This window comes from Petaurus breviceps, unplaced genomic scaffold (genome assembly GCF_028583685.1).
Source record: "Petaurus breviceps papuanus isolate PSGF00001 unplaced genomic scaffold, PetGlider_PUasm1.0 90825, whole genome shotgun sequence".
Classification (NCBI taxonomy): domain Eukaryota; kingdom Metazoa; phylum Chordata; class Mammalia; order Diprotodontia; family Petauridae; genus Petaurus; species Petaurus breviceps.
The window spans coordinates 4629422-4655536 of NW_027187353.1; the positions used below are offsets into that span (position 1 = coordinate 4629422).

General features: G+C 48.2%; 1 protein-coding gene across 1 annotated transcript in view; it reads left to right on the forward strand.

The window, feature by feature from the left end:
• SEMA7A (semaphorin 7A (JohnMiltonHagen blood group)) overlaps positions 1 to 24839 on the forward strand; it is a 66510-nt gene extending 41671 nt beyond the window's left edge. The window contains exons 2-14 of the mRNA XM_069071181.1: positions 2275 to 2417; positions 4275 to 4316; positions 5342 to 5434; positions 6010 to 6094; positions 7348 to 7458; positions 9056 to 9195; positions 10910 to 11094; positions 12141 to 12249; positions 12597 to 12795; positions 20810 to 20928; positions 21114 to 21274; positions 22315 to 22376; positions 22881 to 24839. Of these exons, the coding sequence (XP_068927282.1) occupies positions 2275 to 2417; positions 4275 to 4316; positions 5342 to 5434; positions 6010 to 6094; positions 7348 to 7458; positions 9056 to 9195; positions 10910 to 11094; positions 12141 to 12249; positions 12597 to 12795; positions 20810 to 20928; positions 21114 to 21274; positions 22315 to 22376; positions 22881 to 23248 (1817 nt within the window). The 3' untranslated portion in view covers positions 23249 to 24839. The remainder of the gene's footprint in view (positions 1 to 2274; positions 2418 to 4274; positions 4317 to 5341; positions 5435 to 6009; positions 6095 to 7347; positions 7459 to 9055; positions 9196 to 10909; positions 11095 to 12140; positions 12250 to 12596; positions 12796 to 20809; positions 20929 to 21113; positions 21275 to 22314; positions 22377 to 22880) is intronic.
• The last annotated feature ends 1276 nt before the right edge of the window (positions 24840 to 26115 follow it).

Below are 26115 nucleotides of genomic sequence, written 5' to 3' on the forward strand. Positions count from 1 at the left end.
TTTTCTTCCTCTTTCCCTTCCCTTTTTCTTCCTCCTCTTTTCCCTTCTCTTTTTCTTCCTCCTTCTCCTCTTTTCCCTTCTCCTCTTTTTCTTTCTCCTCCCCTTTTTCATTCTCCTTTTTCTCTTTTCCCTTCTTTTTCTTCCTCCTTCTCCTCTTTTCCCTTCTTTTTTTTCTCCTCCTCTTTTCCATTCTCCTTTTTCTTCTTCTTCTTCCTCTTCTTTCTCCTCTTCTTCTGTCTCTTCTTCTCTCACTACCATATATAATCATGGGCAGTTCATTTAGCCCTCTCAGCCTCAAATAGCTCTCAAAGACTTGTCTACTGCATCATTTACAGCTTGCTATAGAGGAAGGGTTAATAGACTTTCCAAAGGCACTCCCAACTGTGCCTGGAATTCTAATGCCTACTGATTCTCGAGGGCCTCTCTTCCTGCCTGGGATTTTCCTTGACTACTCTAAACCTCATCCATCTATTTCCATAAACTCAAACAACCCTTAAATCTGAGTCTCTCACTGCTTTTTTCCCCTATGTACTTAACGCAGGGCCTGGCATACAGTAAATGCTTAATAAGTACTCTGCCTCTTGACATGATCACTTATAAACTTCCAGTTCATAGGATCATAGATTTGGGGCTAGAAGGGCAACCTCCTAATTTTACAAATGAGGAAACTGATGCTCAAAAAAATTAAGTGAATTTTCTAGGGTTTCACAGCCAGTAGGTGTCAGAAGCAGGATTTGAACCCAGATTTTCCTGATCCCTCTAAGTCCAGCATTGTTCCAGGGCCAGCTCCAGGCATCCTGATCTGTATCTGGACACTGGACAGAGAAGGCTCTGGAGGAGACAGTGAGGCTGGTGACTTTGCATAGCCCTGCCTCATTGAAGTACAATTCACTTGCAAGTTATGACATCATCTCCCTGATGTCATGGTCCTCTTCAAGAACAGAGGACAAACAACAAGAAGTCCATCAGTCTATCCATTAACCCATGGATGAATATTCTTTCCCCAGTCAGACTGGGAGCCTCTGGGAGGGCAGCAGCCCAGGCATCTTCTCCTTTAAGCACCTGAGCACACAACAGTGTTTGTTTGCTGAATGGCAAGGGTGGGAAAACAGTGTCAGGAACCTTGGGATTGAGAGAGACAGTGCGTTCTTGGCTCTGGGGCCAAGGGGCCGAGGGTTGACTTCTCCAGGAGCTCTGACCTTGTGCTAATCGCTTCCTGATTTTGCAACTCAGCCCAGGAGACCTGGAAAGACTGATTTCTAAGTTGCATCCAATTCTAAACTCCCAGGTTCTAGGAGATGCAGCATTTCAAGGTTTCCCAAAGACGATTTCTTTGTTATGTAACCTGCTGGCTGGAACTGCTGTCATCTCCCTCTGCTTCCAGAAGCTGGTAGGATGTCACTGATGGGCCTGCCTCCAGGGAGCTTAACCCCGCTCCCGGGACTTGGGGCTTTTAAAAAATATTTTGAAAACTGCATTGAGATAGAATTAGGTTCCTCTGTAATCCCATGGATTTTATTTGATGCATTTGAGGAGTCTAACCTTGCCCCTGAGATGACCACCCGCTCACACTGTCTAGAGCTCATACATGGCTATTTGCCATGCATAGCTATTTGCACACTCTTTCCCCCATTAGACTGTGAGTTTTCTGCCTCTTTTTGTATCCCCAGCACTGGGCTCATGGTGGGTGCGTAATAAATACTTGTTAACCAACATGACAGGAAAAAGGTTAAGAGCCCCTGGCCTAAATTAATATTTTAGATAATATTTGTAATGTATTTAGCACAGTACCTGGAACATAGTGCTTAATAAAGGATTATTTCCTTCCTTCCTTCCTTCCTTCCTTCCTTCCTTCCTTCCTTCCTTCCTTCCTTCCTTCCTTCCTTCCTTCCTTCCTTCCTTCCTTCATCTCAGAATCTCAAACAGCAGACAAAGACAGTCCCAAGGTTGGACGAAGTGTTTTTGATGCTTTGACACTGTGTTGACCTGTATTGGGAGAATTAGGGGAAGAGAAATTCCCTCTGCCCTTGGGGTACTGAGTGAAGATGAAAGACTTGGCCTCGCCAGGAAAGTCTGATGGAATCAAGGAGTGAAGGCTTCCTGGAGGAACAGGGGAAACAGGATTCAGAGGATGTCTCCCTTGCTAGGGAGATGGGACTGATGTGAAGTGATAGAGAAGACACACCGTGAGTCCTCCCCAGGCTCTGTGATACTTGCTCCCCCCTCTCCTTTCTTCCTCTCTCTAACCTGTCTTTTCTCCTTTGGTCTCTGCAGGGCAGGAAAGCTACAGTTTCCCAGAGCCTGAACCCCACACGGTGCTGTATCACGAGCTGGGCAGTGACTCTGTCATGGTGGGAGGAAGAGGGAAGCTCTACAATTTTGACTTCATCCAGGGGAAAAACGCCTCATTGAGAACGGTAAAGGCTCTGTTCCCTCCCGTGTCCAGGCAAAGTTAGAATGTGCCTTTCTCATCTTTGACCCTTCAGCCTCTGCTGCCCACTCCTAAACAACCCCTCCCTCTTCTAGAGCCCTGAGTAGCCTACTCTGGACACCTGGAAAGCACAGGCCTCTCCCCCTTCTCTCCTTCCTTCTCTCTCTCTACTCCACTTCTCCTAATTCCCTTCCCTCTTCTTTCCTCACCTCTTATTCCCCTTTCCTCTTTTCTCTCTGCTCCATCCCTCTTTTCCCTTTCTTCACACTTCTTTCCTTTTGCTTTCTTCTCTTTTCTCCTGTTAGTTCCCTTCTTCTTTCCCCTTCTCTTTTCTTCATCTTCCCCTTCTTTTCTCTTTTTTGGGCTTTTTTCACTCACTATCTTCTCATCTCTTCTTTCTTCTTGTCCCTCCTCTCCTCTCCCTCCTGTCTTCCTGTTCTTTCTGTCCCCTTCTCCTTCCTCTCTTCTCTTCTTCCTTTCCTTCCCTTCCCTTCCCTTCCCTTCCCTTCCCTTCCCTTCCCTTCCCTTCCCTTCCCTTCCCTTCCCTTCCCTTCCCTTCCCTTTTTCCTTTCTCCTTTCTCCTCTCCTTCTTCCATGTTCCTCCCTCCCTTCTTTCCCCTCTTCTCCTATCTGTCCCTTTCTCTTCTCCCTGTCCTTTTTTCCTTCTCTTTGTCCCTTCTTTCCCTACATCCTTTCCTCTCATCCCCTCCTTCTGTCTTTTCTTTTTCCTTTCTCCTCTTTCCTCTCTTTTTTCCTTCTTTCCCCTCTCCTCTCTCCTTACAACTTCTGCTCTCATTTCATCCTCTCCCTCCCCCGCCCTTTTTCCTGTCCCCTCCAGGAAGGGGATGATCCAAATGAATGTTTCTCACCTATGGCTTTTGCCAAAACCTCTGAGGGTTTCTACTGTTGGTGGGGGAGGGGAGGGTGAAACATCTCACTTCTAAGCCCTGGGTCCCCTCTGTTCCCTTGGGAGTTGGGAGTCAGGTGGGCGTGGAGGTAAGGGTGGGGATGGCTTGGCTCCCCCTCCCAGCTCCATCTGTCATAAATGGTTCCCTGGGAGTAGAGCCCTGCACAATAGGCCAAATGGAGGAGCCTGGGGGTGGAAGCTGCCTGATATAATTGCACTTAACAAACATTAGCTAATGAGTCCCACCTCTTACTGGTGGAAAGAGGGCCTTAACCTTGGTGGCCTGGGACCTGGGTTCTAGTCTCAGCGAAGTCAATGACTCATGGTGACCCTCTAGGGATAAATAGCTGAGAACCTCTGGACCTCAGTTTGCCCCCCTGGAGAATGCAATTGGGCCTCCCTCCTTGGGAGAAAGAGGGAGATCCCCAGGTGTGAATGAATGCTCTGAACCAAAGAGCTAAAAATGTGGATGTTAATAGGTCTTCTTGCTTACCAAGGGCCCTCCTTTTCCTCAGTGACCCCAGGGAGGAGATGGCTCTCACGTTTCCCCTAGAAACACAGAAAGGGAGTTAGGTCTCTGTACTCTGGGAGCTCTGGGGTCTGACAGAGGAAGTCTCAGGGTCTACTCTCAGGGAGCTCTGAGTCTAATGACGGCACTGAGAGGCAAGGGGCTTGCTTAGAATCAAAGAGCACCTGAAAGGAGATGTGAAACCTTGTAGATCGTGGCTACTTCCCATTCCACAGAGATCTCTTCTCTTTCCACCCCCACTTAGGTAAAAAGCCAGAGTGCGCCTTGGGGTTGGGGTAGAAGAGATGAGAGAGGTGTGTCTAGGATTCAGACCTAAAACTCTGAGGCTGTCTGTGCCCCTCCTTCTGGAGCATTTCAGTATGGGCAGTATGGACCAATGCTGCCTTTCTTCTCTTTCTCTGACACAGGTGTATTTCGGGCCCAATAAATTATTCTGCCAGAATCAGTTGGTGAGTATAGATGGGTCTTATAGATGATGTGGGTGGGAGAGGGACATGAGTATTGATTGCATAGACACGGGTGAATAGGGGTGCCCCTAGGAGACAGGTCTTAGCTGTTACCTTCCTACTTTTCTCAGCCTACCTGGTTGCTGTTGGAAGTAACCTACCCTGCTGCTACCTGAGCAGGGGAGGCCTGGTCTTTGCCCCCGCTGTGGGTGTAGGTGTCCTTGGGAGGGAGGGGAGCAAATTACTGGAGAAATGTGTAGCAGTCGTCAGTGTGGAGAACTTGGGGAAAGAGTCCGAGTGCCTTCTTTTGCTATCTCAGCATGAATCTTTTCCTAGTGGTAGAAGAGACCCTGACTCTTGCTCCATGGCCTGGTCTCTCGAGGATGGGACGAGATAGGTGTATTAGGATAGGGTATAAGGCACCTTTTGTTTTTTGCTTTCCATGTCTAGCATAAACAGGGAACAGCAGACTGTTTTCCTCTTTCTCTTTCTGTCAGCCCTTTGGATGCTGAACCTTATAGAATTCTGTAAGTGGAAGGCGCCAGGGAACATGAATCTTTATCACAATCTCTCTGACCGGTGGCCCAATGGCCCGGTGGCCAGCCAGCCTCTGTTTGGGCACTTCCTGTTGACAGGAGAATTGCTGTCCCCAGATCCTGCTTTTTTGGACCAGTTCTAGTAAGGGAAATGATCCAATTTTGTTCATCATAGAGCAACCCTCCACTCAGTACAGGAACCCCATCCATGGCAAGCCTGCAATCATCCTGCCTTTGTTCCAATACTCCCCAGTTACCCAGGAACTCCCTCTCTCACATAATAGTCCTTTCCATTGTTAGATAGTTCTGACTGTTAGGAAATTCTTATGTTGAATAGAAACCTACTTCCAGCAAATTAGGTCTTCTCTCTGGACTCACCATTTGGTGGCCCCATTTTCTAGGTCCCTTTCTCTTGACTGATCATTCACCCTTTGGGGTGCTTGCTGTTCTGTGTCAACCTTAAAGCCTCCATGCTTGTTTGATCTTTTCAAGGACTGTGAGAACTACATCACCCTTTTGGAGAAGCAGAGAGACAGCTTGCTCATTTGTGGGACCAATGCTCGACACCCTAGCTGCTGGAATTTGGTGAGGCCACCCTCCCACCTTCAGCCTGGGGGAGCTCTGAGGAAAATTTGGCACATCCTAACCAAAGAGGAAGCAGGAGAGTGGGGATCAAGATCAGGGGAGTGGGACTTGGCTGTGCTCCAAAGTCCCTCCAGGGAATAACCAGTCAGTATCATGTTGGGAAACAGAGGGAAGAAAGAGTTCCTGCTATGAGAGACTACAGTCTGAGGGGGAAGCGGGGAAGAGGACAATTATGAAACAAATATAAGAACACATATACTCACGCACGCACACACACACACACACACACACACACACACACGCACACACCCCAGAGACATAAGAAAGGACAGTTTAATCTAGGCCAATTGTATTAATGATGAGGGAATACGGATTGAGAAGGAGTTGGGGGTCTGAGTTTTAAAGGAGTGGAAGGGCATGAATTGACAGAGAGGAGAGTGGGGAAGGTAGGAGGCTTAGGGAAAGGAAGAGGGGAGGGGCAGGGGCTGAGTAAGGATCCTCCTCTTTCATAGATCTGAAGAACAAAGTGGATTTTAGGAGGCCCAGGCTGACCCTGCCTGTTCTTTCTCTCTCAGACTAACAAGACCCTCACTCTGCTTGGGGAAAGACGGGGCTATGCTCCATTTAGCCCAGATGAGAATTCCCTGGTCCTGTTCAGTGGTACGTAGCAGTTCCAGGAAGGAGGAGGGACCAAGGTCCACTTGGAGGGATTTGCAGGCTTGTAAGCAAGCTTGCTGACAGCACACACACAAGTGAAACTTGTGTGTAACACTGTGGCATTCGTGGTATCACAGATTAGAACAGGAAGGGACCTTGGCACTTATGTGGTTCAGCTCCTTCATTTTACAGAGGAAGGAAACTCTCATGGAGAGGATATTGTGTTCTGCTGGGTGCAGAGCTGGCCTTGGAGTCAGGAAGAGCTGGGTTTGAATGCTGCCTCAGATGCTTCCTAGCGGGGTCACCTTGGCAAATCATCTCAGTTTCCTCATTTACAAAATGAGGGGACTGGACTGGATGACTCCTAAGTCTCAAAATCTTGGATCCTATGACCCCTACAGCCCAGGAGAGGGAATTTGATGGAAATATCTCTGATGAAATGACCAAATAAAACAGGGAAAACAGCTGGTGTTTTACATGCTTATGGGATGTGATTTGAATATAGGTGGAGCTCGAATTTGAACTCAGGTGCTTATTAAACTGAATTATTAAGCTCCTGTTACAGGAAAGGGAACTGTGCTGGTTTCCCAGTGTTTTTTCTATCACACTCTGGGAAGGAAGGAAGCAAACATTTATTAATGTGCCAGACACTGTGTTAAGTGCTTTATACATATCTTGGTTGATCCTTATGACAATCCCAGGAGATACATCTTATTGTTATCCATATTTTACAGTTAAAAAAACTGAGGCAGAGGTTAAGTGACTTACCCAGGGTCACACAGCGACTAACTGTCTGAATCTGCATTTGACTCCAGGCCCAGTGATCTAGGCACTATGGAGTCACCTAGCTGTCCCAAACATTCTATGCATGGAATTGCTTTTTGGAAATCCTGGGGAGACTCTTGAGTAATTAGACCATTAACATCCATAAGTTGAGAGGCTAAAACAATAATTTTTTATTGAGCTATTTTGTTTTTACATCCTTCCACAGAGTCATCACTTATAACAGAGAATAAAAAAGAAGGGGAAAAATCTCAGCAAAGTTAACCAGAAAAATGTTCAGAAACATCTGATACCATATGTAATATTTCATACCCATAGACCCCTAGCTCTGCAAAGGAAAGGGGTAATTGTCTTTTGGGTGGGGTGACTGTAGCCAGTGAGACATTGGAAGCCTCAATAGTCTCTCAGAGTGTGTGGGCTCCTATAGGGATAGTGGCGGCTGACCAGGGGCCTTCTCTCCATCCCATCTGCAGATGACCAGGTCTACTCCACCATCAGAAAACAGGAATATAATGGCAAGATTCCGAGGTTCCGGCGCATTGGAGGAGAGCGGGAATTATACACCAGTGACATGGTCATGCAGAGTGAGTCACCTGGCTGTGGACTTATATCCCCACTTCTTTCTTCTCTGTGGGAACTGCAGGATTGGAGTTGATGGAGAGGTTAGGAGAGGACAGGAGACTGTCCCCCTACTCTGAGGGGCCTCACAGAGAATTCACACACGTGAAACAGTTGGAGGACAGCCCCAGGTGGTCAGTGATTGCGTGTTAGATGACGTGACCCAGACAGTCAGGGCCACAGGAAGTCAGGGGAAGGAAAGGTTACTGACAGCTGGAGGAGACTCAGAAGGCTTCCTGATGTAAGTGGGATCTGGGCTGCAGCATTACGGGGGTAGTATTAGCACAGGCACAGAGAAGGGAGAAAGTAGGGGTGAGCCCCAGGTTGAGGGGTGGTGAGCAGACCTGAGATTCAGGTGAAGGGTGCATATTAGGGACTGGGTGAGAGCTAAGCACAGGGTTGGGGGTGTTAGGAGCTTGGGGGAAGACTTTGGACTCAGTCAAGGCAAAGTGGCGAGGGGGAGAGAGAGGGTAAGGCTGAGTGAGGGAGGGGGAAAGGGGACAGCCAAGCAGCTGCATCGGACTTTCCACACACCTGTTGGGAAATGAAAGCTGGCCCTGAGACTGGTGCATTTGTAGAAGGAGAAGCAAACAGCAGGCGGGTACTCAGCAGGTGTATGTGCCATCAGCAAGCTGAGGCTGAGTGGTTCTCCTGGGAAACCCAGGTAGAAGGCAGCCCCAGCGTGACTGGGAGTTCCTCTCTCTGCCCTTGGCCTGCCTGCTCTCCTGCCCTGGGGAGGGCTGATCTCATCAGGAGGCCTTCTAGCCTCCTCCCACCAACTCATTACAAGGCTCTGCCTAGCCAGCCCAATTGACAGACTGAACATCAGGGGACCTTCTGGCTGTTCCTAGGGACATTAGGTCATTGTTTCTCTGAGGATGGTGTGCTCATCAAAGGTTCAAAACAAATGCTCTTCTCTTGGGGCCTGGCCTCAGCCCCATTCCCAGTCCAGCCCTGCCCTATCAGGGTTTGGATCAACATTTCTGTCCCTTCAGTTTCCTTAGCAGAAGGAACCCAAGGCCCCATATATTCAGCCCAAGGGCCTGACTCTTTTCTAGCTCAGCACAAGACCAATGCTTTCCTTATTCCTCTCCCTTCATCCCCCCCTCATTCCCTTGATTATCCCTCTCTCCCTCCATCTCCTGCCTGGGGATGGGAAAGGCCAGAGCTTCCTGCTCCTGCTGCATGCCTCTGTGGGCATCAGTCAGGGAACTGGCCAGATGCAGACATATAACAGATGCCTGCTGATGCATGGTGACAGGAGGGGCATCAGGAGATCATCCTCTTACCCCTTAGGAGCATGCTACCCAGTGCCCTGACATGGTGGCGAGTTCCCCAATGAGCTCTTCACCCCTTTGGGCTCAGCAGTATCATCTCTGTCATATAGACCCCCATCCCCCCACCAACTGCCAGGTGGATCTCAATCCAATCCCTCTTTCTTCAGGGAGGAAGAGGTTTCTCTATTGGATGGGAAGGACAGGGACCTCAGGAACCTTGGGGGGAAGTCTCAGGGAAGGGTGCCGGAACCTGGCCCCAACTTTGTCCGTTCTTTGTACATTCCAGACCCACAGTTCATCAAGGCAACCATCATCAATCAAGACGAGGCTTACGATGACAAAATCTACTACTTTTTCCGGGAGAACAATCCTGACAAGAACCCTGAGGCTCCCATGAATGTCTCCAGGGTGGCCCAGCTATGTAAGGTGCAGCCACAGGGCTTGCTGGCTTGGGGGGCTTCAGGAAGGGCCAGGCCACCCCCTGCCCAAGGGAGGTAGCCATTTCTGCTGGTATTCTATGGGAGGCTTGCTGGCTACTGGGCTCACCAATGTCCTCCTGGAGAGTGGACCTTGTACTGAATCACAGTCCCACCTTCAATCATACACCCCTGCCCTTTACTAAAAGGTAGGGTAGTCCAATGGAAGGACTCAGCACCATCCCTAAATCACTGAGCAACCTCAGGAAACTTGTTTTCCTTCTCTTTGAGCCTCAGTCTCCCCATCTGTAAAAAAAATACCTTCTCTACTTCAAGGGCTAATAGTGACCTTATGAGGAGATGTTAGTGAAAGCAATTTGGAAAATCTGTCACTGTTTAAGGGTGAGGCACTTTTGTTGTTACTATTATTTTTGTCGTTGTTATGGAGACAGTATAATCTAGGGAACAGAGAGGTGACATGAGAGTCAGGCAAAGCTGAGGTTCAAGTTCTGACTCTTAAGTCACTTTGGATGTGTGACCCTGGATAAGTCATCGCCTCCCAGTGGTCTAGGTAACTCTAAAATGTGCATGTTTCAGAGCAAGTGCTGACTTGTGTTGGCAGAGGGAGTTTTCCTTGTGGAAACTTCCCCATACCAAGGAAATTTTAGGTCAGATTCAATAAAAAAAATATTAAACACAATATTGATGATCATTTTAATTAATTTTTCAGCAGAGGGATAGAGTGGGAGAAGCCCCCAATTTTACCTCTGCTCCATCTCCTATAATGACACATTATCCACTCTCCATCTATCTCCACCCTGGTGCCATTTACTTGCCATCATACTTGGAGTTTGCTCAGTCTGCAGGGGAGATTATCATGTGGTGGTAGCATGAGGGGGTCCATGTTCTTCAGACAATGCTCAAACCTCAGCGTGACATTATAGGCACGAGGGAAGTTTCCAGATAAGCCCTCCATCTTCCTCTGCCTGGGGTCCTCTGAGGAGTGGTTTGGGGGTGGCCATTGTTGCCCTCCCAACAAGGCAGGGACAGGCCCCCAAACATCATGATTTTAGGATTTTAGAGCTGGAATAGACCCCAGAGGTTGCCTAATCCAGCCTCCCATTTTACAGAGAGGAAAACTGAGGGCCAGAGAAGGTAATTGGTAAAGTTTGGATCTGAACCCAGGTATTTTGATTCCAGACCCAGTGTTCTTTCCATTATACTTTGATGTCTTTCTACATTCTCTTTAATGCCCACTCCAGGACTTTCCCCAGCCCTTGTCAGAGGCTCCAGATTCACACAATGACTTTGCCCTTGGGGGAAGTCAGGCAGCTTGGGACTGGTTCTCAGGCTTCCTTCCTTTAGTGCCAATGGGGTCAGCCCATCTGGTTCTGGATAAAGAGTTGGAGTTCCTCTCTTTCCAGTTTTGGGTTACAAATTTAGAACTGGGAAGGATCCAGGAGACCATCTAGTACCCAACTCCCTGATTTTACAGATGAGGAAACTGAGGCCCAAGAAGATTAAGTGACCTACTCAAAAGAGCTAACAGATGTTGGGGCCAGGGTTTGAGAGCAGGTCCTCTGACCCCCTTGTGCCAAGCTGCCTCATAGGCTCTGCTGCCCTCCTCTTCTCTGTCACAGCCACTGGGACTGTCCTCTTGGTGGGAAGGGCTGCTGATCTCTGCATTAGGTAACCCCACATCTTTTCCTTTTTCTCCTGAGCAGGGCGACCGGGGTGGTGTGAGCTCCATGTCAGCCTCTAAGTGGAACACTTTCCTGAAGGCCATGCTGGTGTGCAGCGACCCAGCCACCAATAAGAACTTCAATTGGCTACAGGATGTCTTCCTGGTCCCTGATGCCACAGGAGACTGGCGCTCCACAAAGGTCTATGGCGTCTTCTCCAACCCCTGGTGAGCTGGGGAGCACTGTGCTAAGCGTCTGGTTAGAGTGGCTGCGTCCATGAGCTAAGCACCAGGTGGGGGTAGAGCAGTGGGCCTGTTGTTGGGGGGGAGGGGTCTGTTAAATTGGGGTCTCAGGGAAAGGGATGAAGGCTCAGGCAGAGTGTAGGAGCCTCAAGGAGGGGATGGGGAGGATCTCAAAGAGGGAGATTTCAAGAAGGAAGGGGATGAGTAAGGGGGATATGGGCTCAGTCATGGGAATAAGGCCTTCACTCCCCACCCAGGCCTCTGCTTCTTCATCTGTAGAATAAGGGAGTTGGGCTAGATGGGTCCTGAGGTTCCTTTTGGCTCCAGAATTGTGGTTCTGTGACTCTATGGGGGCTCTGTGGGATACACAGGTACCAGCTCTGCATCACTGGCTACGTGCCACCTAGGAGGTGAGGCGAGGTCATGCCACCCTTTCCCACTGCACCGGCCTCTTGAGGGGTGTTATCACACCAGTCTCAATTACTGTGCTCAGCTTTTTAATTCTTGCCTCTTAATCACTCTAATCGATTGAAAACAAGAAAGTGTGTGTGTGGGGAAAGGATATAAGGAGACATGGGATCTTTGGTGACAGCTGCCTCACTGACCATGTTAGATCAGAGTTGGAACTGGGGAGAGAAGGCAAAGCTCCAACCCTGTGACCAAGAGGTGCCTTGGGTGCCCAGCTCTAAGGCCCAAGGAGTAGGGCTGGGAGCGGATGCCTCCCGCCACTAGGCAGAAGGCACACGATGAAGGCAGAGATGGCGCTCCATGTTTACTGAGGATGGGGTCTGGATACTCATCTGCCAGAGATCACTTTGAGGGGCTTCTCTGTTGGGAGGAGGCTTGATGGCAGGATGCCCAAGGTCCTTTCCTATGATAAAACAAGAAAGGCCTTAGATTATAGTGGAAGGGGGTTAGGTTACCTGTGAGTGTGCAGCTGAGTGCTCTGTGAAGCTAGGCTAACTATTCAGATATAACCAGAGGCAGGGGACTGGCCTAGGCACTGAGGCAGGGCTCTATACCTCCCACAGGAACTACTCGGCCATCTGTGTGTACTCCATTGGTGACATAGACCGAATCTTTCGTACATCCCCACTCAAAGGCTATAATGGGGCACTCCCCAACCCTCGACCAGGCAAGGTGAGTATCAGTCCTGTGGTCCTTCCTCTCCCCCTCCACCCCATCTTCAGACGAAGGGATAAGTGCTGGGCTTGGTTTTGAGAGAGGTCTGAATTCTAATCTTGCCTCTAATACTTCACTAGCTATGGGACTATTGAATCATTTAACCTCTGTAAGAGGTTAAAATTGAACTGGTAAGATCTGTCTGTACTTCCCCATGTTACAGGGTTGTTGTTAGCAGGCTCAAAAAAGCCAACACTAATGCTGATAAAATGTCTGGCAAACCCTAAAGCCTACCAGATGCTGTTGTTTTTACCGTATCTTATCTTCCCCTCCCCACTAATCTCTGTCCTTTTCCCTTGACCTAGTGCCTTCCAGACCAACAGCTGACACCTACAGAGACGTTCCAGGTAGCTGACAGTCACCCTGAGGTGGCTCAGAGAGTAGAGCCTTTTGGGGCTAAGAAGACACCCCTCTTCCATTCTAAATATCACTACAAGAAAGTCCTAGTGCACCAAATGCAGGCCAGGAATGGGTCCACCTTTGATGTTCTCTACCTGGCCACAGGTGAGGATGGTCTTTTGGGCAGTTTCTCTGAAGAACTGTCTTTGACCTTATTCTCTCTATTTATTTTTTTTTAATCAATGATTTGGGTGAAGGAGTGTGAATCATATTCTTATCAAATTCAGGTGCCACAAAGCTGGCAGCAACAGTTAACACCTGTATAAATCAGGATCCCCAAATATCTCGTGATTCCAGAACATGGAGCTAAAAGTAATAGCATAAAATTGGATAATGATCAATATAAAAGCCCTTCTCTTGTGTTCAAAAAGTCAAATTTGCAAGTACAGGATGAGGGAGATGTGATTAGATCACAGCTTCTATGAAAATGACTCAGGGGGTCTTAGTGGACTGCAGGTTCAAAAAACTGTTGCCTACATAGAAACCAGGTCTAGTGCAAAGAAGATTTGAGTCCTTCTGCGCTCTGCTTTGACCTGACCACATTTCAAGTATTGTATTTAATTCTGGATGTCATGTTTTATTTTATTTTTTTTACATTTTTAAATTAAATTTTATGTTTGTTTTTAGTTTACATCATTCATTTCCACAATATTTTGAGTTAACAAATTTTCTCCCCGTCTTTTCCCTACCCACCACCCCAAAACAATGATCCTACTGTATACCCCCTCCCCCAATCTGCTCTCTCCTATCGGATGTCATGTTTTAGGAGAGACATTGACAAACTGGAACATGTCCAGAGGGCAGCCAGGCTGGTGAGAGGGCTGGAAATTATGCCGTGTGGGTGGGGTTCAGGTGGAGAAACTAGGTCTGGGTGGCCTGGAAAAGAGAAGACTTGTGAGGGACATGATAGCTGTCGTGAAATATTTGGAAGGCTGTCATATGGAGGAGATGTGTTCTACCTTGCCCTAGAAAAGCCAAACTCAGAGTGGTGGTTAGGTTAAGTTACTGCCGTGGAGAGGCAGATTTAGGTTCCATGTTAGGAAAAACTTACTGCAAATTCGAGTGGAATTCATCCCAAAGTGGGAGGGGCTAAATGGCCATTGGCCTGGGGAAGGGATAGAGGGCATTTCTCTATAGGTAAAGGTTAAACTTGGGGCAGTGAGGTGATATGGTGGATAGAGCTTAGAATCAGGAAGATTGATCATCACGAGTTCAAATCTGTCCTCAGACGCTTTCTAGTTGTGTGACCCTGGGCAAGTCACTTCACCCTGTTTGCCTCAGTTTCCTTATCTGTAAAATGAGCTGGAAAAGGAAATGGCCAACCACTCCAGTCTCTCTGCCAAGAAAACCCCAAATTGGGGCAGGAAGAATCAGACACGATTAAAAATGACTGAACAACAGAGGTTAAACTAGATGGTCTTTGAAGTTTCCTCTGAGGTTCTGTGTTGGTAGAAGCAGATCCAGGAGGTGGGGTCAGACCGAGCTGAGGTCTTCATTGGCTGTCCCCCAGACCTGGAATGCTCTCCCTCCTTGTCTCCCGGCTTCCTTCAAGTCCCACCTTCTACAGGAAGCCTTTCTCAGTCTCATCCAATTTCACCTGTTTGTGGTTGGTTGTTTGCACATTGTCTCCCCTTTCCTTTTATCCCCAGTGCTTAGCACAGTGCCTGGCACACAGTAGGCATTTAATAAATGCTTACTGACTAAATTGCCTCTTTGTCCTCATCCTCCTATTTGCATGCTTGCTTTGTGCAGGGCTCTTTGTGAGACCTTCTCTATGGAAGAGGCAGGTGAGGGTGAATGAGTGCTCCTCCTTCCCTGGAGAGATTTGAAAGTGCTGGAGAAGCTTAAGCAGACAGATGGAGTCACCACTTATAAAGGATGTGGTGGAGAGGATTTCTGGGCAAGGAAAGGTTAGGCTAGGTGATCCCTGAGGTGCCACCCAACTCTGGAGATTTGGTGAGTCTGAAGCCAGGACACTCATGAGCTGCCCTGGAAAACCGAGCCTAATGCAAATAGAAACTTTGGGGGCAGAGCCCAAGAGTGGCTGTGGCTGCAGCCCTGGTCAGAGGCCCGGCTGCTGGGTAGTGAAGGCAGAGAGGATCCTGGGATGGGCACTGACCAGGAGCTGAGCATGGCACCCGGTACACAGTTGGCACTTAATAGATTCTTGTTGACTGATCTCTTCTGTTGTATTTCTACAGAAGGAGGGCCCAGGTCAACTGGTGCTAAACCAGCTCCCCCTCCAGATGCCAGAGGGTTGGGATGGTGTTGGGTAGAGTTTGGTTTGGGGAGAGAGCCAGCCGTCACTACCTTAGGCTCCTGGGGCTCCAGGGACTGCGGTGAAGGAGTGCCTCTAGCCTGGGCAGTTGTAAGAGAGCCGGTCTGCAGCTAGGCCTCTTTCTGGCCCTAGACATTGACCCATGGGTTTGGAGGACATTGCCCCTAGACCTTGACACATAGGCCTGGATGACTGGGCCTTCTTGTCTCTTCCTCAGGGAGGGAATAACAATAATCTGAATGCTTCCCATCCCTTCACCTCTTCTTCTGCCAGCCCAAATAGCCTCCTCGTAGTTTCACTGTGCAGGACATTCCATCTTCTGGCCGTGCCCTTATCCTGACTGTCTGCTCCCTTTACATGGGACGCTTTTCCTTTGTCCCTCCACTTGGAATCCCAGGTTCCCCTTAAGTACCCCCCCCCCCCACAAGAGATAGTTCCTGATTTCCCCAGTTGTGTTCCTTCCCTAATCAACCAACAATCACCAGGCACTTAATTAATGTATTTAATGAACTCAATGATAAATGATTAAACCAATAAATTTAATAAATGCAAAAAACATTTATTAAAATAAATTAATTTAATAATTACGGTGTCCTAGACGCTAGAGATACAAGTATAAAGAATTAAGCAATCCCTATTCGAAAGCTGCTTCTATTTGAATAGAGGAAACCAAGTGCCTGTGAAAATACAGCATAAATATAAGGTTAACATAAAATAAGGTTAATAAAGACATACACACGGGTAGTTTGGCAGTAGGGAGGGATCAGAAAGGACTTCATAAGCAAGATGTTGCCTGAGATGTTTCTTAAAATGAGAGAGGCTGGCGGTAAAGAGAGGGTATAATCCAGGCACGAGGGCGGGGTGGCTGGTGCAAAGGAAGGGAAATGGGTGATGGAGAATCATAAGTGGGAATCTGCACAAGACCAGAGTAAGAAAGTAATGTCCAGTGAGTCTGGGACGGTAGGTTGGGGCCGGCTTGGGCAGGGGTCTAAAAGCTAACAAGAGGAAATTACATTTTATCCTAGAGGCAATAGTAGAATGAGTAGGGGAGTGTTTGCCTGTGTCCATGTTGTTTTCCCTGAGTAGAGCGCTAAGGCCCTTGAGTGTAGGATTTGTTTCATTGTATCTTGAGGGCCCAACACAGTGCGTGGCCCATTGGAAACATTTAATGAAAGCTTGTTGAATTGAACTGAGCTGAATGTAGGAGAAAGCAGCCTGTAATGATAGTCTTCTTTCTCTCCTGTCTCCCCCCACCTAGTGCTTAGGGCAGAATTTCTCTTGGTGACTAAAGGGCTTCAGTTGAATGTAGGCCTCTGTGAATGGTTTATTTTTATAACGAAACTTATTTTTATAGTACACTTACCGGGATTGTTTCAGCTGGGACATTGTCTGATTTCCTCCTATTTACAAGCCTCAAAGTTCTCTCTTCATAGCAATCAGGAAACCCAGGACCCACTCGTGAAAGCTATTGTTTGGCCTCCTGGAAAACGGGCCTTTGAGGGGAATTGGATTCTTTCTTTGACAAGGCCAGCTCAACATTACACAAGAAAGGATGACCAGAATAGCCAATGCCCTTCCTGCTTCTGAGCCCCTACCAGAATTCAAAGAACCTCAAAGGAAACAAGATATGGAGACCTGGTGGACCGGCCAGAGGGAGGCCTGTGTTGTAGTAGAATGAGAGCTGGAGTGTGAGTCAGGCTCTTGGGTTTCAGTCCTGGCTCACTGATTAGCTGTGTGACCTTGGACAAGGCCTTGAAGTTTTGTAGCCCTCAGTTTCCTCATCTGAAAAACGGGGCAGTTGAGCCAGAATGTAAGCTCATAGATTTATACATAGAAGAGACTTAAGTAAATCTAAGCCAAATGTTCTCGTTTTGCAAATGATGAAACACATCCAAAGAGATGTGTATGTACTTGGCCAACGTCACACAGCTAGTAAACAGAGCTGGGATTCAAACCCAGGTTCTCTGTCTCCAGATCCAGCATACTTTATACCGTAAGATAGTTTCTAATGATCTCTCCCAGATCACTCTAGGATTCTAACTTTTAATATTCTAGAATTCTAAAATTCTATGAACAAAAGAAGGCAGGGGCAGCTAAAAGCCCTGGGGCAAACAAATATCAGGGAGCCTGAGGTTATTTTTTTGGGGGGAGAAAAGGGAGCAGAATTCAGGACCTAGAGTCCTCTGGAAGATTTGTAAAGGGAGGGAGTCTTAAGTGATGAGGATGATTTGATCCCTGTTGAACCTGCAGCTGAAAGAATCAGGCCCAGATACCAGGAGACTTTTAACTGCACTATATGGCCTTTCAATTCAATCCAGTTCCAGTTACAAGCATTTATGGCCCTACTGTGGGCCAGATACTGTGCTAGGTGCTAGGGCTATAAGGACATGAAAGAAAATATTCTGGCTCTCAGGGGCTTTCATTATATTGCAGGGAAATAGCACAAACACAGATAAATAAAAAGAAAATAGATATGAGGTAAATACAGAGTAATTTGTGGAGGAGGGAGAGTGATGAGGCTGGAAGAAACCCTATAGCACCTGAGCTAAGTCTCAGAGGGAGAAGATTCCAGGCCTGGGGGCAACTTGTCAGGGATAGGGAGGTAGGAAATATAGCCTAGGAAGGGAAGAGTAAAAAAGCCCCTTGGGAAGGGCTGTGAAGCCCCGCGCTGTGATCAGAGAGAGCCTGTGCTTGTAGCTAGTGAGGGTTCCAGGTGAGGGAGGCAAACTTTTATCGGGGGTGCTTTGAGTGCAGCCAAACCCTTACTCCATGGGTTACAAAATCAGGGGCAGAGCTGAGATTTCAACCCACAGCTTCAAATCCCTGCTCTCTAGGGTTTCTTTCAGACATCACCAGTGTATGATTTTGGTTCAAGTCTCCCCCAAACTATTCAATGCAGCAAACATTCATGGTCCCTTTTAACTTGCGGATTCCATCTTTCTAAAAGTGAGAGCGAGGTGCCACTGGGTCTCAAAGCTAAGTCCAGACTGCCCCACCTGGGGCTTAGGACTTTGTTGCTCCCAGCTTCTAGGACTGGCTTCCTAAGGCCATTTCTTCCATCGTGGGCACAATTGCTTGATCTCTGGTCCTCTCCCAGAGTTGGCAGACAAGCAGGTCCTACCTGCCCAAATTTTTTATCGAACCAGCTTGATCCACGTCTGACCTGAGCTAGCCATATCTTCTGGGTACAGTCTTAATGGGAAAATCAGCTTAATTGGGCGTGGAGTTCCTGTGGAGTATGTAATGAGCTTTCCCTGCTCTCTGTGTTTTCTGGGCTGTCCAGAAGCAGCTGACCTCCTCTGGATGACCTCTGCATGGTCCTGAGCTCATGGTGTGGAGGAATTGGCCTGCCAGCCCTCCCCAGCCTGCCTGTTTCTATAGCATCCCCCCTCTCCACTCTGACTTCCCTTTTTGAGTTCCAAAGCTTGGTCACTGAGCCGGCACAGATCAATGGGGATCAAATGGAGAAGTCATCAGACTTTCAGAGAGGTTATTTCAGGCTGGGAGAGGGAAAGATGCCCAGAGGAGAGAAGAAGGAACAAGAAGACTGTTTTAGGTGAGGTGGACAGAGAAAGCAGGGCTCTGTTAGTAAAAATAGGGCAGATGGCCATATCTCAGAGGTGGATGAAATGTGGGCTGGCCTGGAAGCGGGGGGATGGCCAAGGTGACCCCTAGCAGTTTGTTCTGTTCTTACATGCTGGATCATAGGGGGCATATCAGGCTTGGGTTCTATTCCTAGTTCTGTACTAACTGATATCTGATCTCATATGTCTTAGGGCCCCGATTTCCTCATCTTTAAAATGAAAGGCGAGGTGGCAGATGATTGCTTACTGGCCTTCTAAATTCTGACGTTCTTTAGTAATTAGAACCAGAAGGGGCCTATCTAGTCCATTATCTAATCCAATGCCTTCATTTGATAGATTGAAGGTCATGGAGGTTAAGTGAATTACCCCCAAGGTTAGACAGACGAGGGTAAATAGAGAATAGGGATCAGAAGCCACATCTTTAGTTTAAGTCCTGGCTGTATTATAATGATTCCATGAACTCAGTAGCTGGGAGCAGCTTGAAACCAAACCCAGGAAGGACTTGGTGTCATAGGATAATAGATTTAGATCTGGAGGAGAGCTTGGAGATCATCGGCACCCCTCCATCTTCCATATGAGGAAATTGAAGCACAGAGAAATGTAGGGCCTTGTTCTGCACAACCAGCAAATGTCTAAGGTGGAATTCTAGCCCAGATCCTCCTGAGTCCAAATCCAGTGGGTTAGCTACCACCATCAGGAGTCATGACACTTTGGTTTCTTTGTTCTGCCCCCCTGGTTTTTTTGTGTGACCTTAAGCTAGCTAGTTCCATGGCTTTCTCCATCCCCCTCAAGAACCGGGACTTTTTCTCTTTTTTTTTTTGCTTTTTGGAGGGTAATTAAGTGACTTGCTCAAGGTCACATGGCTAGTTTTTGTGTTTAGTGTCTGAGGCCGGATTTGAACTCAGGTCCTCCTGACTCCAGGGCTGGTGCTCTACTCACTGTGCCACCTAGTCGCCCCTAGAATCGGGCCTTTCTCCCACATATGGGATCTCTAGGAATTATAGATGTTAATGTCCTAAGTAGAAAAACAGGGAGAGGGGCAGAGATGTCAGACCCTTTGACCAACTACTAGAGAACTATAGTCTCTGAGAGCTGAAAGGGAATTCCCAAACCATATGGGAAGCAGGGATTCCTTCTATAGCGTTCCAGGTTATCAAATGTCTGCTTAGAGACTTCCAGTGATGGAGAAGTCACTACCTTACAGGTTATCCCACTTTTATGTTAATTGTTAAGGATTTTTTTTTCTCTAAAATTTGTCTCCTCCACCCTTAGTCCTAGTTTTGACCTCTGGAGTATGGAATGCATACCATCTATTCCACGTGCCAGCCTTTCAGATATTTAAAGATAGTTCTTGTCTCCCTGCATGCACTCTACCCCACTTCCTCCCTCCCAACCAGGCTAAACATCAAGGTTCTTTCAGCTGGTGCCATGTTCTCTAGTCACCATTATGGTTTCTCTCTAAAACTATTCTAGCCTGTTCCTAAAATGTTGTGCCTAGAAATGGACACAGTGTTCCAGCTGTGGCCTGAACAGGAGAATAGGATCCTCTCTCCAGAGCTAGAAGAGGTCCTGGTCCATCTAGATCATCCCCTTTATTAATGAGGCCCAGAGAGATGAAGTGATTTGCCCAAGGTCATATCGATAGTAAGTGGCAAATCTTGGATTTGAACCCAGGTCCTATGTCAAGTTCAGGACTCTGATGCCCTGAGAGGCTTTGGATGTGCTTTTTATGGATCTTTCACCTTCCCAGTTTTGAACCCTGTTCTGGATAGAAGCTTTTCACCATCACTCCCTCCCCACCATCACCCAACTCAACACATCCTGAATCCCAACCCTCTGAATGGCCCTCTTGGTTGGAGGTCCCGGTGACACTGTCTTCCCCCCAATCTTGACTCTGTGCACTTGCCTCTACCACCAGCAGACCTGTGAGCCGAAGGGCCCTAGCTGCTTACTCCACAGAGATAGGGGTTCTTTTCTCTTAGCCTTTCCTTCCCCATTCCTTCTGCTACTCTTCTCTCCACCCATGAGACAGACTCCCTCCCCTGACACCCATACACTGCTCCTGACCATACTCAATCACATAGGGTTAGCCTAGCATAGGGCAAATGGTGTCTGGGCCTCTCCAGAGTCCTCATGGCACTGATGTCTTTCCCCTCTCTTCTCTTCCCCTTTCCCTTTGTTTCTTCCCCTCTTCTCCCCTGATCTTTTTCTTTTGGTTCCTGCCCTTTTCCCCACCCATCTGACTTTCTCTCTGCAGACAAAGGAACCATCCATAAGGTGGTGGAGTCAGACCATGGCGCCTTTAACATCATGGAAATCCAGCCCTTCCATCAACATCCAGCCACCATCCAATCTATGACCCTGGATAATGTTACGGTGAGGCCCTGCGGTGGTGATGTCTACTCCTGCTCTGGGTCCTGCCTTTGGCTAGGGAATTCCACAGTTCAGAGCCTCCTGACCTAGCTCATTGGCCTTCCCCACCCTCCAAGGGCTATTCACCTAAGGAAGTGCCCTCCTGGAGGGGTGGAGGGTCATAACCTGGGGCCTTCTTGATCTTTCAGATGAAACTGTATGTGAACTCTCAGTGGGAGGTCAGCCAGGTGCCCCTGGACCTATGCAGCGAGTACCGAGGGGGCTGCCAGGGTTGCCTAATGGCCCGGGACCCTTACTGTGGCTGGGATGACATTAATGGCCAGTGTGTCTCCATCTACAAGTATAAAGGGTAAGTGTGACCCCCAGCTCTCTTGATTGACTCCAGATCTGGCACAAAGGTATTTGCCAGTCTCTTGCATATGGATGGACAATTTCCTGACTTTTCTAGGGTTGCCCTGGGAGATGGGCTTTTCAGGGATGATGAATACTATTTCTTAAAATTAATTTTTATTTCTATCTTTCATTTTTATGTCCCCCTGTATCCTTCCCCTCCTCCTTTCCAGAGAGCCATCCCAAATAAGAAAGGATTTTTAAAATGATTTTTTAAACTGATTTGGAAACAATCCCATATAACAAAGGATTTTTTAAATTCTTTTTTTTTTTAAACTGATGAAGAACCGAGAAATGAAGTAGAATTGAAATGCCTTGAAGCAAGGACTGGTTTGTTTTGGTTTTGTGTCAGTCTCTAGGACCGAGAGGTGCAGTGTAGCCTAGGGGCTTCAGACTTAGAAAGGCCCTGGGTTCGAGCCCTTCTTCACTTTATTTCTCTGTGCCTGAGCCTACTTAGTAGACTGTGTGTTGCAGAAAATGAGCCAATCCACATTAGATCAAAGAATTTTCTTATTGGAGTTTCCTGTAACATTGGAATCTTAAGTCTAATCCCTCCCCTCCTCCCCCCTCCCCCCCTTTGAAAAAAGGTTCTGTTACCAGAGAGATATAGCTTAGTGGATAAGGGACCAGCTTTGGCATCTAGAAGACCTGAGTTCAAGTTCTGCCTATGAGATATACTGGCCTGGTCATTAAATATCTTAATGCCCCTTACAGTGCTCTGAGACTATCAGAAGCTGGTGTGGTTCTGGCTTCGCTGTTGGGTTTGGGGAATCAGGGATAGGACAGAGACCCAGAGGAAGGGAGCTGGAGCATTCCAGGAGCCCTTGGGAAAGACAGTGGAGGGCCCAGGCCTGGCATAAAAGGGGGAGGTGTTGGTGTTGGGCACTGGAGCAGGCAGGATGAAGAAAGGCAGACCATTGTGGGGGTGTTGGCTGAGTTCTGGGGTTCACTCACTTTCCCTCACTGCTTGTGTGACCTGTTGTACCATCTGGTCTCCAGGCCTGTGTTACAGTCTCTGGGTCCCAACGAGCCACATACAGAATGTCCGTCATCTAAGCTAGGTAAGTCATAGTCTTGAGTTTGGGGGAGAGCCATGATCCTGTCCTGGGGAAGTCCCTGGTCATAGAATGAATGAATGCATAAATGATTGTATGAATGAATGAAAAAGCATTTATCTATGTGCTTATGGTGTGGTGGGCATTATATTAAATGTTCAGAACAGAGACACGAAAGTGAGCCAGTTTTAACCCTTATGAGAACTTACATTCTACTACAGGGGGATGGCAGGTATAGTAGAGTGGGGGTGACCAGAGATGGCCATTTCGGGCTGGGAAGTCACGGGGAGGATGAATTGATCCAGACTATCTGGTTGACAAGAAGCAAGGGTGGTATTGGTTTGTCATTGAATTGACTGCCCCACTGAATTTAGGTCTTGAAGAGACCTCTATCTGTAAAGGCACCTGCCTGCCAGGTTATCATGAGGATAACATGAAATGGTTTTTGTTAATCACCGTGCAGATGCTAGTTGTTGTTGTCAGTGTTAATTATTATGATTTGCTCTCCAGAGAAGGGTTCTGGTGAGGCACAGAGTGTCACCCTGGCCCGGAATTCCCGATACTACCTGACCTGCCCCGTGGAATCCCACCACGCCACATACTCTTGGCACCACGGAGACAAGAAGGTGCACCGCTGCGAGCCTGGCTGGCAGAACTCTGACTGCATCTTGTTCATCGAGAAGCTCACGGACGAGCAGTACGGGCTGTACCGATGCAAGGCTGAGGAGGGCACTTACAGTCGGATTGCCGTTCAGTGGGAGCTCCGCAAGGAAGCCACTGCCGAGCACCTGCTGATGGGTGGTGGTGTGGGGGGGCCCAGGGCCCCACTCTTCCTCAGGCTTCTGTTTGCACTGGCTGTTTTCCTCCTATTTCAATAAGGATCCCTCCACTCTCGACCCTCTTCCCAGCACCTCCTCCTTCTCAGGGTGTGGGACTTGGTGGCTTGCTCCCACCCTCTTCTGCCACTTCTGGGGAGCCACCCTCTGTCCCTCCCCTCCCCCCGGTGCCTCTCACAACTGCTACAGGCCCAAGCCTTGCCTTTACCCCTAAGGGCTAGGGCTGGGGGAGCAGAGAGCTTCTCCCCCACTTTCTTCAGGGGAATGAACATTTCTGAGCCATAGGTCTGCTTGGGAGGCATGGGGTTTGGAGGGGAGGGAAAGGACTTGGGACATAAGGAGAGGGGTCTACTTTTGGCTGCATGTTGGATGTGCACATGGCTGCTGGACTTGTGAAGAGTCTGCCCAGGGTGGTGGTGGTGGGTATGGAGAGGTGAGAGATATGGGAGATGAGAAAACCACCAACGAAGGAGCAAGACTGTGAAGGGAGTGGGGATTGTACCCTGTACCCAGGTACATTATCCCTTTAAGAATGTTTAAGAGAAAAAAACAACCTCCTTAAGCTTATTGCTCAAGGATTGACATCCCCTGGGGGTCACAGGAATGAAAAGTAGGGAAAACATCTACCGGAACCCAAAGGAGGTGATGTAGGTGAAAGGGCTGGACTGGGGGCAGGGGCTGTGGGAGAAGTATTCTCCTCCAGGCTCCAAAGGGAAGAGTTTGCCAAAGGTTGAATCTTACTTGGAAACTATATTGACTCTATGCATTGGGTGTGTATGGGTGAGGGGTGGGAGGGGAATGGAGGGAAGGAGAGGGGTGAATTCTGAATACTGAACCTCTCCCTCAGTTGGAGCCCTGGCACCCGGACTTGGCCTACCTCCATGGTCCTTCTGTGCCCTAGCTGCCAGAGCTGGCCTCTGATCATCTTGTCCCTGCCCAACTTGGGCAGGCCCCTCTCCTCATTGGAGGGCTCTTTACCTGTGGGCCCAGGACAAGCTGGCTCATCTCCAGGGGAGGGTGTGCCATCAAGATGTCCTGGCTGGGTTCCTTTCCCTTTTAGAGGGGAAGAGGAGGGCCCTCTGAAGCTTGCATGTTTATCTAGGGATGTTTCCTTTCCTCTGGAAAGGAATTTATTTGTATTTGTTTAGCTTATTTTAAGTTTGACAATTTCCGACTGCATCCAAATGAAACTTAAACAATGATGGGCAGGGTGGGGGTGGGGGTGGGGATTAGGTGTCCCAGCTTGGGGCACCTGGGGTTGGAATCATAATCCAGAGATGGCTTAGTTTAGGGGTAGAGGGAGGGAGGGAGAGGGTTGGGTCAGAGGGGAGGAGGACTGTCTGCTGAGATCTTGGAGTCCTTGGGGAAGACTTCCAGGGGCCTGAGTTGTAGTCTGGCCCTTCCTCCATAGACTGGGAGAGCAAGGAGTTGGGGTCAGGCTCAAGGCTAGGGAAGGCAGGGCAAATAAAGGTGTTGATTTGATGGGGGAGACAGTCACCAGCCCCAAGGAGCCCCAGGCATGAAGGGAAAGACCATTTAAACCAGCTCTGGAGTCCCCCCAGGATGGCAGTCATGGGGGAGGTATTCCCCATGACTTGGAAGTTGAGGGAATTATTGGGGGAAAAGGTTGGGGGTGGGGTGGGTGGGACAAGAATGAAGAAATATATATATATAATATATATATATATAATATATATATACATACATATATATTATATATAATATAATAGGTCCAAATTTCATGGTGTTCATTGGGAAGGGGGTTTGGTCCTCATGGGTAATGAGGGCCTGGGCCTCTGTTGGCCTTTAAAGTTGAGGGCTGGGGATGAGAAGGGGGGCATTCCATTCTAATCCCCACCGGTGTCCCCTCCCCAAGGGCTGTGCTTCCATCCGGGTTCATGCCTTCAGCTCAGGTCATATTATAACTTAGGATAAACTGTGAATCCCAGAAGGAGCTCTCCCTGGGGCTGTGAAGGCTAGAGCACCTGCTCCCCAGGGCTATGGAGCAGGGCTCTCAGTGTCCTTGGTCTGTCATTTCAGTAGCAAGCCCAGGCATCTTTCTTCCTCTGTGCCCCATGGGCCCAGGCCCCATTCGGCCTGGGAATCTGGCAACCTTGGGTCTGCTACGTCTCCTCTTGATGCACTTTAATAATGTAACATATTACTAATAAACAAGCTATTTATTTACCTGTGTCTGGTAATTGACTAATAGAACCCTGTCAACAGAGACCCTGAGGGGTGGGGGGCTGCTTCCAGGTCAGGGGTCTTCTGCCAGGACCAAGTCCTAGAGACCTTTCTTGATCTCAGTTGACTTCCCTTGCCCCAAAGGTCAGGAGACCTGAGTTTTAGACCTGCTATGTTTTGGTCTTTACCCTCTTACATTGGACAAACCTCTTCACCTCCTGGGTCTCAATTTTCTCAGCTGTCAAATGAGGATGATATTATTTGCCCAGCCTATCTACTAGGGATGATATAAGAATGAGACAAAGAAATGAATGAACAGTTCTCCATTGAGAGCTAGAAGGAACAATGGCCTCCAGGAAATTTTGTGTATTTGAGCCCAACATAAATCACAGGCAAAGAAACAAACGAATCAGGATTGAGGCAGAAGGCGGGGATTGGGAAGAAGGCTCTTGTTTTTCTCCCTCATTCTCTTTGCAAACACTACCCTCCCCACCTTACCCCTCCCACTCCCAACTCTTGCCTTGGCTGACTGTCTAAACCAAGCAGTCGGCTACAGAAATGCATCTTATGTATTGGCCAGCTAGTGACAGTCCTCTGTTCTCCCTTCACTTCCCATCAGCATTCAGTGGCAGGACTTTACTATCCACATCAGGCCCACATATATGGATCCTGGTGTGGCATTTTGGAACTCAAGGTCAGAAAAAGAAATTAGGAATTGATGCCAT